Genomic DNA, 19887 nt, shown 5'->3' on the forward strand with positions numbered 1-19887 from the left:
GTGCCTCCATCTCGGTATCCGAGTTCCGGCAACGTCTGCTGGTCCTTGGTAGTGCTTTCTAGCACAGGTACCTCCTGCTTAGTAACCAGGTTCCAGCACCGTCAGCTGGTCCTCGGTAGTGCCATTGGCTCTTGTTCCTTCTGCTGCCCCTCCGGGTGCCAGTACCGTCAGCTGGTTCAAGAGGACAAAGAACAGGAAGACAACCACCAAGATGCAGAACAACAAGAGAGAGAAGACAAAGAAGCATAAAAAAACAAAGCAGAAGAACATTAAGCATAAGACTAATACTCTGAGCAAATGATATTATCTTATTTATAAGCAGAAGAAGACTAAGCAGTGTATGGGGGTGAGTCCGTTCCTCCTCGTGGTGCCCCTGGAAAAGGCCTGCTGCTGCAGGCCAAACTGAACGCGGACAAATCCTGTTGTAAATCTTTTGTGACAGGCAGAACGGAAGGTGTAAACTTCTAACTTTTCTAGATAACAACTACAGGAATGCCTGACACAAATAAGAATATGATGAAGAAGAATAGGAAGAAGATGAAGAAGTTGAATATGTAGAATAATAATTGTTGAATAAGAAGAATATGAAGAATGTAAGAAAAGGAAGAAGAAGAATGTAAAAAAAGGAAGTAGAAGAATTTAAAAAAGGAAGAAGAAGAATGTAAAAAAAGGAATAAGAAGAAGAATGTAAAAAAGGAAGTAGAAGAATGTAAAAAAAGGAAGAAGAAGAAGAAGAAGAATGTAAAAAAAGGAATAAGAAGAAGAAGAAGAAGGTAAAAAAGGAAGAAGAATAAGAAAGAAGAAGAAAGAAGAAAGAAGAAGAAGACATACATGTCTGGCAAAATATAAATGAGGCTAACATAGTCAATATCTTTGTAACTCCTAACGTCTTTAAAAAAAAAGTTTAATTCCTGCTATTCCATTTGATTGGGCTAAACCTCTATGGCTTTAATGTCTCCTCCACCTCCCACAATACATTCTACATTATTCTTAGTTGTTTTTCTTCATGTAGAATTAACCTACAAGGAAAGAAAGGGTTTTTTTTAATTCCGATATTTTGGCCCCATTGACTTGCATTGGTTCCCGGTATCGGAATCGGCGATACCGATACTTTTTTTTTAAGATCGGCCGATCCATTCCGATCCGATATTTTCAAGTATCGGCTGGTATCGCTCAACTCTAGTTATTTCTCAATATCGGATGGTATCGCTCAACACTACTTGAGAGCTATAACTTTTTTATTTTTCTGCACATGGAGCTGTATGGTGGCTTGTTTTTTGCAGGACAAAATGACGTTTTCAGCGGTAATATTTTTATTTACATTCCTTTTTTATCGCGTTTTATTGAACCTTTTGTTTGGTGGTATGATGATAAAGGATTGTTTTTTGCCTTGTTTTTATTTATTTTTTACAGTGTGCACTGAAGGGAATAACTATTGAGACAGTTTTATAGAGTGGGTCGTTACTGATGCGTCATTACCAAACATGTGTACTTTTATTGTTTATTTTTTATTTACATAAATAAATGTATTTATTGGAATAATATTTATTTTTTTGTTCTTTATTTGTGGATTTTTAAAATATTTTTACACTTTTTAATATTTTTTTACTTTTTTTTTTACATTGTCCCAGGATGGGATATCACTGTGCAGTCTCAGATCGCTGAGCTGATACTCTGCAATGCTTCTGCACTGCTGAGCATCAGACTAGCATCTGACAGACAGGAAGGAGGCACTTCAGGTCCTGTTCTGAGCAGGCACTGACATACCATCTTTGCTGAAGTAACTTACAGCCATCTTGGGGCTGGGGATATCCATGGAGACCATCAGGACAATGCAATCATTGTGATGGAAGCTTGCAGAGAGAGGGCTCCTCGATGTCACTGTCACTACTGACCGAGGGGTTAAATGCATGTGATCGGTGCTAGCAGTGATCATGGACATTGCTGCAGGGTGTCAGCTCTCACATAGAGCTGGCACCGGCAACCAATTGCCACGGCGCTCAGCGTGAAGCTGCGCGCTCGCCGCGCCGGATATATACTGCTGTTTGCGGGAACGGCGCATATCAGTAAGGGGTTAAAGTTTTTTTTAACATTTGGATTTCTTTTGAAACACAGAAAGACATAAAAAATGATAAAACTGTTAGAAATTAAAAAATTCAAGCAACCATAAGAACAATATTAATAGTACTCTGAAGCACTTTAATAGATTTGAAAATTAATTTTTCTATCTGGTTTCCCACGCTTGCAGTACAGCTGCCAGACAGAACTTGATGCTTCTTAGCTTCAATCTAAACCTGTATCACATGCTTAATTTGCTGTTTCTGTAACATTTATAATACTGGTGTTTTGTGTAGTAGATGTGTTTTAGTCGGAGCGCTCAAAAACTACCATTCTCCCTGACAAGTTCTTAGAGTACGGAAAGATTTTAAGATTCTTAGGCCCCAATTCCTCATTTGCATATTTGAAGTCACTTTTCTTTTTTGTCCTATGGTTTTCGCTGATATCATCAAAATGAACGCAATTCATTAATTTGTATATCATGCATAAAATCACTTGAGGGGATACTGTAGTAGAATTGTGCCAATTTTTTAAAATTTTTAAAGAGTTGCTAATAAAAATCAGCCAAATAAATATGGAATCACTAAAATCCTAAGATGTAAAAAAAAACAAACAGGTGAGCATATATTACATATACCTTATAATAGGAGCAATTTTAAATAATGAATTGAGTGAAAACAAAACTACAGATGCAAAGCGCACAAAATTAGCCAAAAAAATCAGATGCAAAGGTACCCATGAATTAGGGCATCAGTGTTCCTAGTTAGCCTTAGGGCTTATGCAGACATTGTTTGAACTTAGTCCAATTACTCATTGCAATGCACGGACTGGCCGCAGATCTCCTGACCAGAGCATGACAGCTTTACATACTTCTATGAAGTTGTCACTTTTGTGTCATGATGCCATTGTCCAGTCTGTACATTGCGGAATGAGATCCAATTCAATGAGTCTGTGTAAACCATCAGACCGCACTCAGTTGACATTTGAGTGTAGTCTAATTTCCACAGACTGAAAGAATGGAAAATATGGAGACATTTTTTTCTCCATTTTCTCTTCATCCGAGAGAATGGGATCACACTATGCTCACACTCTGATCAGAATGTAATCAAAGTGTGATTTGCATAATTCATCTGATTCTCTTCAGATTAGAGAGTATACAGTTGTCTACAAACAGCCTTGGAAAGTTAAGAGGAAAGATGTAAATGAGCATGTGCATTTGAAGCTTTACCTCTCCCTACATGTGAAATAAGATGTGCTCCCAGAAGATATATGGATGTTACTTGAGATAAAAGAAGTGTCGAGGTAAGAAGAAGCCACTCACAATTACAGTATGTAAAAATAAAAAACACATTAAAACACCAAATACACATCTCAACCTCTCAAACTTTACATCTGTCAACTTGTGAAAAACTCCAAGACTTAATAATTACTTACTTTGTTTTTTTGCAAAATTTGAAGTGCTTTGTTGACATTGTTTAAAGCATGAACCCTTGTGGCACCTTTTTCTTTTACCTGTAAGGAAGCACAAAATTCTTTGTGAATAATTTGCATTATTATACTATACCCAAAAAGAGAATATTTTTTTAGCATTGATTGATTATTTAGATAATATAAAACTCAACAAAAATGTATTTTAGCTTTCATTTTTTATTTTAAGTGGGGTCTCAGGTGAGAGCTGTGTGGAGTGACTTGATGAAACTCTGGAAGAGCAGTAATTTAGCTGATCACTGATCATGACCTGGTTGTCACATGAGAAGGCAGTTAGCTAAAATAGTGATTAATTGTGAAACAAGGATTAGGGAGGCTTTACTACCTCACATGTGAAGATGTGTAGTTTGCAGACCTATGTGCAGGCTACTTCTTAAAACCTCATTGACTGATTAAAAAGAGATTGCGGTATGTAAATAATATTATGTCCACTTAGAAGATTAGGCATATATATCAGCTGATGACTGTATTTCTTTCACTTCAAGTGATACCTAGCACTTATAGTATTAAAGACCTCTTCTGGGTGGTGATTACACATAGAGTAATGGCATATTGCACAGACCATGGACCCGTAGAAGCGCAGTAACAATGTGAAATGGCCGTCGTCCATCAGGCTCACTCCCCTGTCTCCTGCACACCGCACCATGCACTTTATTGAGATGTTGATATCATCTAATATGGATTAAAATAATTCAAAAAGAAAGACCGGGTGAATGCTCCATTTCTTTTCTTCTTGTCTGAAATAATATTATTAGCCTGGTGGAAGGTGAAGCAGTGTGTGAATTCCTAAGCTAAAACTAGGAGGAGGCTAGAACTGCACCCTAGATCTACAGTAGGTCTGTGAAACACGCTAGTTTTGTGGGAATTTGGAGGTCTAAAGTTTGGTTTGGGTACTTGTTTTGTGTGGTGTAACAGACTGATTGTATTAGTCACCAAAATAGTTTGTGCAACAGACGATCTAAAGTAGTAGGACCTTGATAAAGAGGAATAGGGCTCTTGAGGAACATTGTCTGGGCATAGAGAAATAAGGCTGTTGACAACAGGGTCTCTGTAAAGAAAAGGCAAGACTATGAAGAGGCATGGCTTCAGATAATGAGGGCCAGGCTAGAATAATTATCTACAAGTTATTCAGAGTAAAGTGGATTGGCCGTATTGACAGGTTTGAAATAACTAAAGCCCCTGTTACACACTGCGATATCACTAGCAATATCGCTGTAAAGTCACCGATTTTGTGACATTGCAGCGATATTGCTAGCGATATCGCTGCATGTGATACTTACCTCCGACCGGCTCCCCTGCTGGTTATCGCTGATCGCGAGAGAAGCTCCTGGACCATTCCTCGTTGGTCACTTCCTGCTGCACTTCCTGTGGCGCCGACGAGCGACGCGTGGAGCCGGGTGGGAGGACGCAGGATCGCCGCGTCTGACAGGTAAGTAGCGATCCCCGTCCCCAGCGATGTCGCTGGTGAGATCTGCCTGTGTGGCAGCTCACTAGCGACCACCTAGCGATGCACCAGCGATCCTGACCGTGTCATATCGCTGGTCAGGATCGCTGGTGAATCGCTAGGTGTAACGGTACCCTAAGTCTTGGGGTGTGGTTAATGTTAAATCGACAAGGATCTGAGATACATGCAGTTACACAACTGTTCAGTGAAAAATTGCATTTAGTTAAGTTCTGCAATGTTCTTAGGGTTATCAGGTTGTAAAAAAATTTCACCTATCTTCTGGATGGGCACAAACTTTTAGATCACTGGAAAATAGCACTTTTATCCCCATTGGAATAGAGGTGAGGTGAGCATGCTAATCCACTTCTTGATTTGCTCTCTATAAGACTACTGGAGCATTGTTTTAATCGATCCCATTGGAAATTATTTGGGCTTTGGTCAAGCATTTACACTGCTGCTTCATTCTAATGACAAAAATGCCCAATTCTGGTGATAACTGGGAGTCTTAACCCCTTAGTGACAGAGCCAGTTTGCAGCTTAATGAACAGGCCAATTTTTACAATTCCACTGACCACTGTCAATTTATGAGGTTATAACTCTGGAACGCTTTAATGGATCCTGCTGATTCTGAGATTGTTTTTTCGTGACATATTGTACGTCATGTTAGTGGTAAAATTTCTTCGATTTGTCTTGTGTTTATTTATGAAAAAATGGAAATATGGCAAAAATTTTGAATATTTTGCAATTTTAAAATTTTAAATTTTTATGCCCTTAAATCAGAGAGATGTGTCACACAAATTTCTTAAGAAATAACATTTCCAAAATGTCTACTTTACATCAGCACAATTTTGGAATCAAAATTTTTTTGTTAAGAAGTTATAAGGATTAAAAGTTGACCAGCGATTTCTCATTTTTACAACAAAATTTACAAAACAATTTTTTTAGGGACCACATCATATTTAAAGTCATTTTGAGGGGTGTAAATGACAGAAAATACCCAAAAGTGACACCATTCTAAAAATTAGACACCTAAAGGTGCTCAAAACCACATTCATGAAGTTTATTAACCCTTTACGTGCTTCATAGGAACTAAAGCAATGTGGAAGGAAAAAATTAACATTTAACTTTTTTTGCAAAAAATTTACTTCAGAACCAATTTTTTTATTTTCACAAGTGTTAAAAGAGAAAATGAACCACAAAATTTATTGTGCAATTTCTCCTGAACACGCCGATACCCCATATGTAGGGGTAGACCACTTTTTCAGTGCACGCAGAGCTTGCAACGGAAGGAGCGCCGTTTGACTTTTTCAACGCAGAATTAGCTGGAATTGAGATTGAACGCCATGACGCTTTTGGAGAGCCCCTGAAGTGCCTAAACAGTGAAAAAACCGAACAAGTGACACCATTTTGGAGACTAGACCCTTTAAGGAACTTATCTAGATGGTTGGTGAGCACTTTGAACCCCCAAGTGCTTCACAGAAGTTTATAATGCAGAGCAGTGAAAATAAAAAAACCCTTTTTTTTCCTCAAAAATGATTTTTTAGCCCGCTATGTTTTCATTTCTCAAGAGTAACAGGAGAAATTGGACCACAAAAATTGTTGTGCAATTTGTCCCGAGTACGCTGATACCCCAATATTTGGGCGTATGGGAGAGCTCGGAAGGGAAGGAGTGCCATCTTGGAATGCAGGCTTTGATGGAATGGTCTCCGGGCATCATGTTGAGTTTGCAGAGCCACTGGTGTGCCTAAACAGTATAAACCCCCCACAAGTGATTTTGGAAACTAGACCCCTGAAAGAGCTTATCTAGCTATGTGGTGAGCATTTTGAACTCCCAAGTGCTTCACAGAAGTTTATTACGCAGAGCTGTGAAAATAAAAAATCATTTTCTTTTCCTCAAAAATGTTTTTCTTAGCCACTATTTTTTATTTTCCTAAGGGTAACAGGAGAAATTGGATCACAAAAGTTGTTGTGCAATTTGTCCTGAGTACGCTGATACCCCATATGTGGGGGGAACCACTGTTTGGGCGCATGGGAGAGCTGGGAAGGGAAGGAGTGCCATTTTGAAATGCAGACTTTGATGGAATGGTCTGCGGGCATCATGTTACGCTTGTAGAGCCCCTGATGCGCCTAAACAGTATAAACCCCCCACAAGTGACCCCATTTTGGAATCTAGACCCCCTAAGGAGCTTATCTAGATGTGTGGTGAGCACTTTGAACCCCCAAGTGCTTCATAGAAGTTCATAACGCAGAGCCATGAAAATAAAAAGTATTTTTTATTTCCACAAAAGTGATTTTTTAGCCCCCAATTTTTAGACCCCTAAAGTTGGTAAATAGTGGAAATCCCTCAATTCTTGTTTGAATCCTAACCCAAACATACCCCTAACCCTAATCCCAACCGTAACCCCAACCCTAATCCCTAATCCTAATTCTAACCCTAATCCTAATTCACCCTAACCCTAATTCTAACTCTAATTCTAACCCTAACCCTAACCCTAACCCTAGCCCTAACCCTAGCCCCAACCCTAAACCTAATTCCAACCCTAAACTTAATTCTAACCCCAACCCTAATTCTAACCCTAACCCTAGCGCTAACCCTAGCCCTAACACTAAACCTATCCCTAACCCTAACCCTAATGGAAAAATGAAAAAAAAAATATTTTCTTTATTTCATTATGTTTGCCTAACTAGGGGGGTGATAAACGGGAGGGCTTATTTACTATTTTTTTAATTTTAATCACTATGATAGTTTATCATACTGATCAAAATGAATGAATGGAATCTGCCAGCCGGAGCCTGCAGATTAGTGGCGGGCGCACTGCGCAAGCGCCCGCCATTTTCTTCTGGATCCAAGAAGGCAACGCCCACCGGAGGACGCCGGCGAGACACAGGACCACCGGGAGGGGACCCTGAATCACCGAGAGGTACCGGGGGATCGGGGACCTTATTTCTCTTTCCTCTGATGTGCGGGGAAGTTACTGTAGTGCCATCCTCTTGATGATGTCCCATTTAAAAGTCTCATCAAACAAGGCATCATCAGAAGTAAAGTAAAAAAAACAGATTTAGGGATTACTTGTGTACAAATTACAGAAGGACATTTTCTAACAAAATAAAACGCAAAAATGGTTAAAATTATAAAAATAGGTATTATTATAGAAAAATCTTTAAAGCTATTTATCAGCTAACCCCTTTGAATTGACCTCAACCATTCAGCTTTTTGTGCCACTGCATCAGGAGAAAAGAAAAGGAGACAAATGAAGCAACAAAGTGAATTTAGTTTGTGATATTATTCTTTAAAAGGGAATCATTTAAACGACAACCATGATACATTCACACTAGTAAGGTAATTTGTTCTAAATATTACAGTCTTTCTTCTTTGCCTACAGAAAAGTACAAATTTTGTTCCATATTGTAAGAAACAGGTATACGTCAGCCAATTCAGAACTTTTATCTTCTACTCATTCAACAAATGTAGTTTGGTTGCCATGGCAGCCCATCAGACAAACACATTGACATATGTCGTTTTATCTTGCATATTTCTCATTGCTAACATTTTTCACTTCAAAGTACTTTCTATAAAAATGAAAAACTCAAGGCCAATTTTATTGTTTATTTCACAAAGTGAAATATTTCCTATAGTGAAAAATGACTAACAGTATTAGTATAATTTTATGAAAATCAATTGTCATTTTTAAATTGTTTATCAATATCTATATGCAAATTGCCTCTTCAGAGAGGAAGAGGACTTGAACTCTATAGCGCCACCTGTTGGTATTATCTGATAAAAGTACAATGATGAAAAGTATTTAGGGTTATACAGTGGCAAGTAAAAGATTAGGCATCCCTGGTCAAAGTACTGTCATTGTGAGCAGTTATGCAAGTTGGAGATTAAATGATCTCTAAAAGGCCTAAAGTTAAAGATAACACATTTCTTTTGTATTTTTGACCAACACATTTTTTTTATTTAAAAAATTACCAAAAGTAAAATGCGATCATGCAAAAGTTTGGGCACCCTTGAAGACTTGTGTGCTCAGATAACTTTTACTAAGGTTTCAGACCTTAATATGCCTCAGTGTTATAGCTTGTTCACTATCATCATTAGGAAAGGCCAATTGATGAAAGTCTCCCAGCTTTATAAAAATCCAGCCTCCTCTAACCTTTTGTCAAAAAACAGCAGCCATGCTTCTTCTAATCAGCTGCCTAGCACTCTGAAAATGAGAATGCTGCAGGACCACAAAGCAGGAGAAGGCTATATGAATATAGTAAAGTGTTTTAAAGCTGTCCTTTCCAAAGTTCGAAATGTAATTCAGAAATGGCAGTTAACATTAACAGTGGAGGTCAAGATAAGGTCTGGAAGACAAAGTAAAATTTTAGTGAGAGCACTGGGAACATTTCATGGGTAGATGAATGGACTTAAAGAAATTTCAACAAATTCTTCATGCAAACATAACACCATCTGTTAAAAAACTGACATTGAATAGAGGATGGCTTCTACAAATGGATAATTATCCTAAACACACATCAAATTCCACATTAGTTGAACTCAAAAGGCACAAACTGAAAGTTTTACAATGGTCTTCACAGTCCCCTGTTCTGAGCATCATTGATAATCTGTGGCTAGATCTTAAAATACTAGTGCATGCAAGACGATCAAAGAACTGGAAGAATTGTCCAAGGAAGGAATAATGGATGAAAATCCCACAAAAAAAGGATTTACAAACTGATATTTTCAAAAGTGGGTATTGCCAGGTACTAACTATCCAAGGTGCAAAAACTTTTGCATCTGTCAATTTTCTTTTTTGTAATTTTTAAAATGTAAAAGATGAAAAAAATATACATTTTTGCCTAAAATACAAATTAAGTGTGTCATAGTTACCTTTAGGCCTTTCAGAGATGATTTCTTCAATTTGCTTAGTGTCGGTGAGCGAACATGATCAGTAATACTCGAATATCACTCAAGTATCTGGGTGCTCGGATGTGCTAGGAACTTGACGAGCATTGTCTGATGCTTGGATGTATTGCTCGATTCCCCGGCCTCACATGCTTGCCGCCTATGGTGATAATGTTGCCTAACCACCATACTAAAAGTCCTTCCAAGGGCAAACCTTGTGCTTTGCTGTTTCTATGTGGTATATCCTGCATTTAACCTAGGGACACCTACTAGAACAGGGAGAGTGGCTGAATATAGCCTCTAGGCAGTGCTTAGGGCTTTGCAGTCCATTGCTAAATATACAGCTCCTGCTATTGACAATATTTTTTTGTGGTGAAAAAACTGACTGTATTGTCATTAATACAGTTTTACCTACTTTGTGTTAAATTATGGTGGTTTTAAACAAAAAAAAATGCTTTCCCTGCTAGAGGTGACCAAGTTTTTTTGTGAAAAAATTGACTAAATTATTGTCATCCATACAGTTTAACCTGCTTTGTGTTAAATTAAGGTGGTTTTAAACCACAGACGTGGATTAGGTGCAACTACACCTGTTGCTAGAACACAAGAAAAATGCACATCCATGACATATTGATTCTAGTCACACTTTGCTGGGAGGCACAGGACACCAGTTCTGAAGCCATACCAGGGCAAACAGGTGGACAGATTGCAGATAATGCTTCAAGAATGCTTGGTCCATATGAAAACCTGGCACTCAACTTAATGCTTGGTGAGGCAGCTTATTGTAGTACTAGAAAACGTTTCGGTCGATATAGACCTTCATCAGTTACGTCCTAGTATGTTTGAAAGTAGCTTGAAGGAGGACAATGGACAAGTGGTGTTTACCACATCCAGGAGGAACAGGCTGCGCTGATATTTTCAACTATTAAGATTATCCTGCGTTACAGCAGCATTCTGACCATTTGATTACTGGCGTTATCAGTGAATAACATAAAAAGCAGCCTCCTTCAAGCTACTTTCAAACATACTAGCACGTAACTGATGAAGGTCTATATCGACCGAAACGTTTTCTGGTACTACAATAAACTGCCTCACCAAGCATTAAGTTGAGTGCCAGGTTTTCATTTTATCATATATGGTTTGGGAACCTAACTTGGCACCACTACAGTAGTGCACACGGTGTTTTCTACTTCCACATGGTCCAGTCTCACCAGCCAATAGTCTGGATTACTTAATTCTCGCCCTAAACCTCCTTCCTTCCATAATGTAGAGTCCCAGGAGACCAGTATTGAAACTCTAGGATACTCTTAAGAACTCATTACATCAAAAATTTTTGATTGTGGCCTCTCGCCCAGCATGTTCCTAGAGGGACATGAGGACATGCTATTTAGTGTTGCATAAAACTTAAAGCAGCCACAGTCACAAGAAGATGATGTGGTAAAAGGCACATTTTGTCCAAGGAGGTAGATGATGATGAGACACAGTTGCCAATAAGTCATGCTGTTGTTAAGTCAGCAAGCCAGGAGGATCAGTGAGCGTCAGTGGAATATGTTGTGGTGGATGATGAAATCACTGACCCAACCTGGGAAACTGGCATGCATTATGAGGACAGCAGTGCTGAGGGGGAGGGATTGGCAGCACCAACACAGGCATGAAGAGGCAGCGGGGTGACCAGAGGAAGAAGGTGTGCAACTGTCCTGCAGAGCACCAACACTCCTGAATTTCTCGATCAAAGGTGTTACCTAATTTGGGACTTTTTTAAGAGAGTTCTGAGACAAAAATTGGTCATTTGCAACCTGTGCTACTAAGAATGAAACCATTACCAGCATGATAAGGCACATGTCATTTAAACACTCGACTCGGTGGGCTGCACATCTGGGTCCCTTATTATAGGTAATTGCTAATCCCCTTTTCATGACACTGACACAGATTCTGCCCTACACCTGGCTTTTCACATTCTAAGGCATATTCATCAGGCACTTCCAAATCTTTGACCCAGCACAATGTTCAGCTGTTACTACCCCAGGACTCGGAAGGAAAAAAAAAATTCCCATCCACACACAGGCCTGAATGCTAAACAAGCACATTTTTAGACTGCTTGCCATGAAAATTTTGCCGTTTAGGTGGGTGGACATGCAGGATTTTCACCAACTCATGGTGCCAGCAGTCCCTCTGTATTTTTCAACCGATGTGGTGTCCCCACCTAGTACCAACAGGTGTCCAGGAACTTCACCTTTGCCCTTACCAATGCAGTGACTGGGATTGTCCAGTAAACCCCTTTGAGACCTAGCTTGTTTTCACCTTAATGGCCAGGCCAATTTTTACAATCCTGACCACTGTCAATGTATGAGTTAATAACTCTGAAATGCTTCAATGGATCCTGGTGATCCTGAGAATATTTTCTCATGACAAATTGTGCTTTATGACAGTGGTAAAATTTCTTCGATGTTACCTGTGTATATTTGTGAAAAAAAATGGATATTTGGCAGAGATTTTGCAATTTTCAAACTTTAATTTTTATGCCCTTAAATCAGAGAGTCATATCACACAAAATAGCTAATAAATATAATTTCTCACATGTTTACATTACATGAAAACAATTTTGGAACCAACATTTTTTTTTGTTAGGAAGTTGTAAGGGTTAAAAGTTGACCAGCAATTTTTCATTTTTTCAACTAATTTTACAAAACCATTTTTTCTAGGGACCACCTCACATTTTAATTCACTTTGAGGGGTCTATATGAAAGAAAATACACAAAAGTGACACCATTCTAAAAACTGGACCCTTCAAGGTACTCAAAATTACTTTCAAGAAGTTTATTAACCCTTCAGGTTCTTCACAGGAATTTTTGGAGTGTGGACGGAAAAATAAACATTTTCCTTTCTTTCACAAAAATTTTCTTTAGACCTATTTTACTTTTGCAAGGGTACCATGAGAAAATGGACCATAAATTTTGTCGTGCAATTCCTCCTGAGCATGCCAATATCCCATATGTGAGGGAAATCTACTGTTTGTGTGCACGACAGGGCTCCGAAGAGAAGGAGCGCCATTTGACTTTTGAAATGTAAAATTTGATGGAATAAGACCCCACAATGTGCCTAAACAGTGGAAACCCCTACAATTGACACCATTTTAGAAACTAGGCCCCTTTTGGACCTTATCTAGATGTGTATTGAGCACTTTGATCCCACAGGTGCCTCACAGAAGTTTATAATGTAGAGCATTAGAAGTTTGAAAAATTTACATTTTTCCCAAATAAATGTCTTTAGCTTCAAATTTTTCATTTACGTAGGGTCAAAGGGGAATTTGCACCATGAAGTTTGTTGTGCAATTTCTCCTGAGTACTACGATACCCAATATGTGGGGGAAACAACTGTTTAGGTGCATGGCAGGGTTTGGAAGGGAAGGAGTGCCACTTGACTTTCCCAAAGCAAAATTTGTTGGAAAAATTAGCAGATGCCATGTCGCGTTTGAAGAGCCCCTGATGTGCCTAAACAGTGGAAACCCCCAACATTTGACACCATTTTGGAAATGAGACCCCTTTGGGACCTTATCTAGATGTGTATTGAGCACATTGAACCTCCAGGTGCTTCACAGAAGTTTATAACGTTAAGCAGCGAAAGTAAAAAAAAATCAAATTTGTCGCACAAAAACTTTTTTTAGCCAAGAATTTTGTAATTTTACAAGGGCAAAAGGAGAAAATGGACCACAAAGTTTGTTGTGAAATTTCGTCTGAGTGCATCGATACCTGATATGTGGTCGATAACTACTTTTGAGGCACGGTGCAAAGCTTAGAAGGGAAGTAGCGCATATTACAGTGCAGTTTTTGCTGCACTTGTTTGAGGGTGCCATGTTACATTGACAGAGCCCCTGAGGTGCCAGTACAGTAGAAAATCTCATAAGTGACCCCAATTCACCAATTAAACCACTCAAAGAATTCATCAGCGGGTGCAGTGATTATATTGATTCCACAGGTGTGTCACAAACTTTTATACCATTGGGCAGTTAGGAATTAACATTTTTGACACCAAGATTATGTGTTAGCCCGTAGTTTTACATTTTCACACTGGGAAATGGGTAAAAATGTCACCATAATTTTTTTTTTTTTTTTTTTAGCACCAGGATACAAAGAATGTACAACGTACACAATGACTTATGATAAAAGTCATTATACAAAGCACACTTCTTCATCCACAATAAAATGTAATACAAAGAAATTGCACATTCTTATAGATAAACAAGGTAACATGTATATTTCTTTCCTAGCATATGTAAAGGACAATTGCTTATGTATTTCCCCACACGTGTATCAATCCAGTTTCACAAACCTTGTCATATCATGCAACCGTAGGAACTAACTAAAACTCCTAAACTACAACTACTGCTACATCATCTAATATCTACTGTTTCCGCAGCCTGGTTTCCTATATCGTATTATGTCACATGTGATGTCTCAGTCTTGCAAAGTGAGGTGAGAGGAATTCCACATCTCCCAGATTTTTTCAAATTTACCCGGGCATCCCCTGTTTTGGTATAACGTGCGCTCTTATGGGACAATTGAGTTCACCAGCTTGATCCAAAACCCAAGGGAAGGACATGAGCCATCCACCGCAGTGCCAACACCTTTCGTGCCATAAACAGCGTCTCGCGCAGGAAGACCCCAGTATAGCGATCTCAAATCTCCTCCTCCCACACCCCAAACAAGCAGACCAATGGCTCTAGAGGGACAGGGGCTTGCACCAGGGATGTCAGTAGTGTAGTCACCTATTTCCAGTAATGTAGGATAGTGGGACATTGCCACACCATATGAATAAAATCAGCATCTGGCGAGTGACATCGCATACACTCTGACGACTGAAGCCGACCCATCCTTAAAAGTCGCAACGGAGTTAAATATGATTGATTAATTATATACAGTTGTATCATTCTGTTGTTAACAGATGGTGATACTCCAATCGGAGACTCCAGAATCTCCTCCAACTCCTCTCCTTGCATATTAGGGATGAGTCGTTCCCACTTCGTCTTAATAGGGCTTATGGCCGATTCTGCCCCTACTGACAGCATATATGTGTACAGGGAGAATATGAGACCCTGGGGACCCTGCGAATTAAGAATTCCTATTAGAGGTAACGATGAAATAGTACGGTCCACACCCCCATCCCTCTTGTGTGACTGAAGAGCCGATCTCAGCTGCAGATAGCGAAAAAATTGAGATCTCAGAATATCATATGTGGTCTGCAATTGTTCAAAAGACTTTAAGGTCCCCTGATCATACAAGTCTCCCATTGAAGAGACGCCACACTGGGTCCAAAAAACAGCGGATGGGAGATTCAGTAGCTCGGGAAAATAGTTATTACTCCACAGGGGCACTTCAGCTATAACATCTTTAAACCCTATTACATTCTTGATTTGTCTCCATATCAATCGAGCCAGCTGGAGCAGGGGCAGCAGACGTGGGACATTAGTTTTCTCCAGCTCAAGGAAAACTAATGGGCAATCCGCTTGTGTAGCATGAAGCAGGTGGCTTTCAGAATTAGGGAGGCAATTACCCGGCATCCAGTTATTTAAAACTTTAGCCTGCCCAGCTAAGTAGTATAGGAAGAAATCTGGTAACGCCGCCCCATCTCCCCTCTTTGGTCTTTGTAAAGTGGACAATTTATGTTTTGGCCTAGTTTTCCCCCAAATAAAGGACGTGACTAGAGAATTAAGAGTAACAAAAAAGGAATTGGGCACCGCTACCGCACTCTGCTGAAGCGAATAGCTAAATTTAGGGAGCAATATCATTTTAATCAGATTAATGCGTCCAGCCACAGATAATGGGAGCCTACTCCAAGACGCAAACTTAGCTTTAACTAGTTCTAACAACGGGTGGACATTAAGTTGTAGATCAAGCGTACTATTGTTAGAAATATGGATGCCCAAATATTTAAAACTAGACACAGTAGGCAGCGAGGAGAGAGCATCCAACTGGAGCATCCGGGTATGGGAAAGGGGTAACAGGGCAGACTTTTCCCAATTTATGTATAAACCTGAATATTCACTAAATCTATCTATAAGGGATATCACCTGCGGCAAAGTTTCTACCACGTCACTCAAGAATATCACCATGACATCAGCATATAGGTCTATGGTATCCACCCAGCCTGCTATATCTATACCTCGGATATTAGGGAAGGACCTTATACGCATTGCTAGTGCCTCTATCGCAAGAGCGAAGAGAGCCGGGGAAAGAGGGCAACCATGACGGGTTCCTCTATGCAGTGCGAAAGACTCAGATATAGAATTATTTATTATAATACGGGCCTTAGGATTCATACATAATTTTTTTATCCATGTTATAAATTTAGTACCAAAACCATATCTTTGCAAACATGCAGAGAGGAAAGGCCATTCAAGGGAGTCAAAAGCCTTGGCAGAATCTAACGATGCCAATGCCCATTTATTATCTGGCACCAAGGAGCTATATTGGACTATTGACTGGACTCTTCTGATATTAACGGAAGTACTTTTACCAGGCATAAAGCCCGTTTGATCAGGATGTATGAGATTCAATATAATGGAATTCAACCTGGTGGCTCGAATCTTGGTAAAAATTTTATAGTCCACATTCAATAGTGAAATGGGACAGTAGGATCCACATTCTAAAGGGTCCTTCTCCTCCTTCCAAAGCACTATGATATTAGCCCCATAATAGGACTCAGGCATAGAATTTCCTTCCCATATTCCCGGAAATACCTTCACCAAGAGTGGCGTCAATATATCCCGGTACTTCCTATACAGTTCAATAAGGAACCCATCAGGTCCAGGTGCCTTCCCAGAGGCCCTGTCTGTTATGGCCTTATCTATCTCCTCTGCGGTGAACTCAGTGTCCATAAGGGCTCACTGTTTCAAATCCAATGTGGGGAATGATATATCTGACAGATAGATTAAACACTCCAAAGCGTCAAAGTCACTTTTAGATTCGCACAGCGACCTGTAGTAATCCTGAAAACAGCCAAGAATATCCTCTGTCGAAGACACCATTATACCATCCTCCTCACGAATCTGCAATATCGTATTTGAGGTGCTGTGCTGGCGCACCAGATAGGCCAGGAATTTGCCAGTCTGGTTCCTCAATTCGAAATAGATTGACGGGTGAAGAATAGCTTGCGTTTAGATTTAGTATCCACATGTTGAGTGTATAACCTTTGGGCCGCCAGCCACTCAATCCTGTTCCCGCTAGTTTGGTGGAATATACAGTGGGGAAAAAAAGTATTTAGTCAGTCAGCAATAGTGCAAGTTCCACCACTTAAAAAGATGAGAGGCGTCTGTAATTTACATCATAGGTAGACCTCAACTATGGGAGACAAACTGAGAAAAAAAAATCCAGAAAATCACATAGTCTGTTTTTTTTTCATTTTATTTGCATATTATGATGGAAAATAAGTATTTAGTCAGAAACAAGCAATCAAGATTTCTGGCTCTCACAGACCTGTAACTTCTTCTTTAAGAGTCTCCTCTTTCCTCCACTCATTACCTGTAGTAATGGCACCTGTTTAAACTTGTTATCAGTATAAAAAGACACCTGTGCACACCCTCAAACAGTCTGACTCCAAACTCCACTATGGTGAAGACCAAAGAGCTGTCAAAGGACACCAGAAACAAAATTGTAGCCCTGCACCAGGCTGGGAAGACTGAATCTGCAATAGCCAACCAGCTTGGAGTGAAGAAATCAACTGTGGGAGCAATAATTAGAAAATGGAAGACATACAAGACCACTGATAATCTCCCTCGATCTGGTGCTCCATGCAAAATCCCACCCCGTGGGGTCAGAATGATCACAAGAACGGTGAGCAAAAATCCCAGAACCACGCGGGGGGACCTAGTGAATGAACTGCAGAGAGCTGGGACCAATGTAACAAGGCCTACCATAAGTAACACACTACGCCACCATGGACTCAGATCCTGCAGTGCCAGACGTGTCCCACTGCTTAAGCCTGTACATGTCCGGGCCCGTCTGAAGTTTGCTAGAGAGCATTTGGATGATCCAGAGGAGTTTTGGGAGAATGTCCTATGGTCTGATGAAACCAAACTGGAACTGTTTGGTAGAAACACAACTTGTCGTGTTTGGAGGAAAAAGAATACTGAGTTGCATCCATCAAACACCATACCTACTGTAAAGCATGGTGGTGGAAACATCATGCTTTGGGGCTGTTTCTCTGCAAAGGGGCCAGGACGACTGATCTGGGTACATGAAAGAATGAATGGGGCCATGTATCGTGAGATTTTGAGTGCACACCTCCTTCCATCAGCAAGGGCATTGAAGATGAAACGTGGCTGGGTCTTGCAACATGACAATGATCCAAAGCACACCGCCAGGGCAACGAAGGAGTGGCTTCGTAAGAAGCATTTCAAGGTCCTGGAGTGGCCTAGCCAGTCTCCAGATCTCAACCCTATAGAAAACCTTTGGAGGGAGTTGAAAGTCCATGTTGCCAAGCGAAAAGCCAAAAACATCACTGCTCTAGAGGAGATCTGCATGGAGGAATGGGCCAACATACCAACAACAGTGTGTGGCAACCTTGTGAAGACTTACAGAAAACGTTTGACCTCTGTCATTGCCAACAAAGGATATATCACAAAGTATTGAGATGAAATTTTGTTTCTGACCAAATACTTATTTTCCACCATAATATGCAAATAAAATGAAAAAAAAACAGACAATGTGATTTTCTGGATTTTTTTTCTCAGTTTGTCTCCCATAGTTGAGGTCTACCTATGATGTAAATTACAGACGCCTCTCATCTTTTTAAGTGGTGGAACTTGCACTATTGCTGACTGACTAAATACTTTTTTTCCCCACTGTATATGTTGCCTCTGCATCTTTCAGTCGTTGCTCCACCTCGTCATCCTTCCCTGCGGTTACCCGCTTAATATCAGAGATCGTGGAGGACAAACAGCCCCTCCGGTATGCCTTAAGGGTATCCCAGAATAGATTAATATCTTGGGGTTCTGGGTGGGACGTGATGAAGCAATTCAACTGATCAATCGTTCTGTTGGGAGACCCTATAAGTTTTAACCAGAAAGGATTTAACTTCCAAGCTATAAAACTGCTTACTTGCCCATATTTGAGTTTAAGGATGACCGGACTATGGTCTGAGATTCCCCTACTTCCATGCTCTATATCAGCCACCCACAATGCCAGACCGCCAGAACCAAATATATAATCTATGTGCGATAGAGAGCGCTTAGTGGATGAATGACAATTGTATTCTCTTAACTCAGGGTGACGCACCCTCCACAAATCCAACCACCCACCACTCCCCATAAATAATGACAACGGGTTTGTAGTCATTGGGGAGGACCCCCCGGTCGCTTCATCATCGAGCCTCAATTTATCCAGGCGATTGTTCATGACCATATTAAAGTCGCTCATACAAATAACATCTGCGTCTGGGTAGTTAAGGGCAAAACTCATTGCCTTCTGTAGGAGCTGTAGGAGGGATATTCGAGCCGGAAGGGGGTTATAAATACATAAGACCACATACTTCCTGGTGTTTATCAATGCATGGACAAAAATAAAACGACCCTCAGGATCCCTCCGAGTCTCCCTCACTTCCCATCTGACGTCTTTATGTACCAACAGCGAGACCCCCTCGAGTAGCTGGTATGAAATGTATGGGCAGACCATTGTACCCAGGGTTTCTGCACGCACCACACCGTATCCCTAGTCAGGTGCTCTCCACCAAGGCCACAAACCGGAAATCGGAATTTTGGCTCATCTTTCATCGTTTTTAAGAAATCTAAATATGGAAGAGGCCAGGAGCCATTTGGTGAGCTGCATTTCTTGCTACATGTTCACAGACTTACCAGTGGAAAAGCCAAACTTCACATGCCACAAATGCAAGCTTGTGTCCCTGTTGGAGGAAAAGTTGCAAAAGCTCGAAGAGAGGTTAGCTACGTTGAAGATCATTAAGGAGGGTGAAGAGTTCTTGGACAGAGCAGAATTATCTCTTCATGTTACAGAAAGAGAAG

General features: G+C 40.2%; 1 protein-coding gene across 7 annotated transcripts in view; it reads right to left on the reverse strand.

The window, feature by feature from the left end:
* DMD (dystrophin) overlaps window positions 1-19887 on the reverse strand; it is a 3834938-nt gene that overhangs the window by 3149838 nt on the left and 665213 nt on the right. For all 7 annotated transcript variants that reach the window (XM_073550686.1, XM_073550687.1, XM_073550688.1 and 4 more), the window contains exon 4: window positions 3493-3570. In XM_073550686.1, coding sequence (XP_073406787.1) covers window positions 3493-3570 — 78 coding nt within the window. The remainder of the gene's footprint in view (window positions 1-3492; window positions 3571-19887) is intronic.

This window comes from Dendrobates tinctorius, unplaced genomic scaffold, assembly GCF_039654945.1.
Source record: "Dendrobates tinctorius isolate UK_male_01 unplaced genomic scaffold, ASM3965494v1 ptg000166l, whole genome shotgun sequence".
NCBI lineage: Eukaryota > Metazoa > Chordata > Amphibia > Anura > Dendrobatidae > Dendrobates > Dendrobates tinctorius.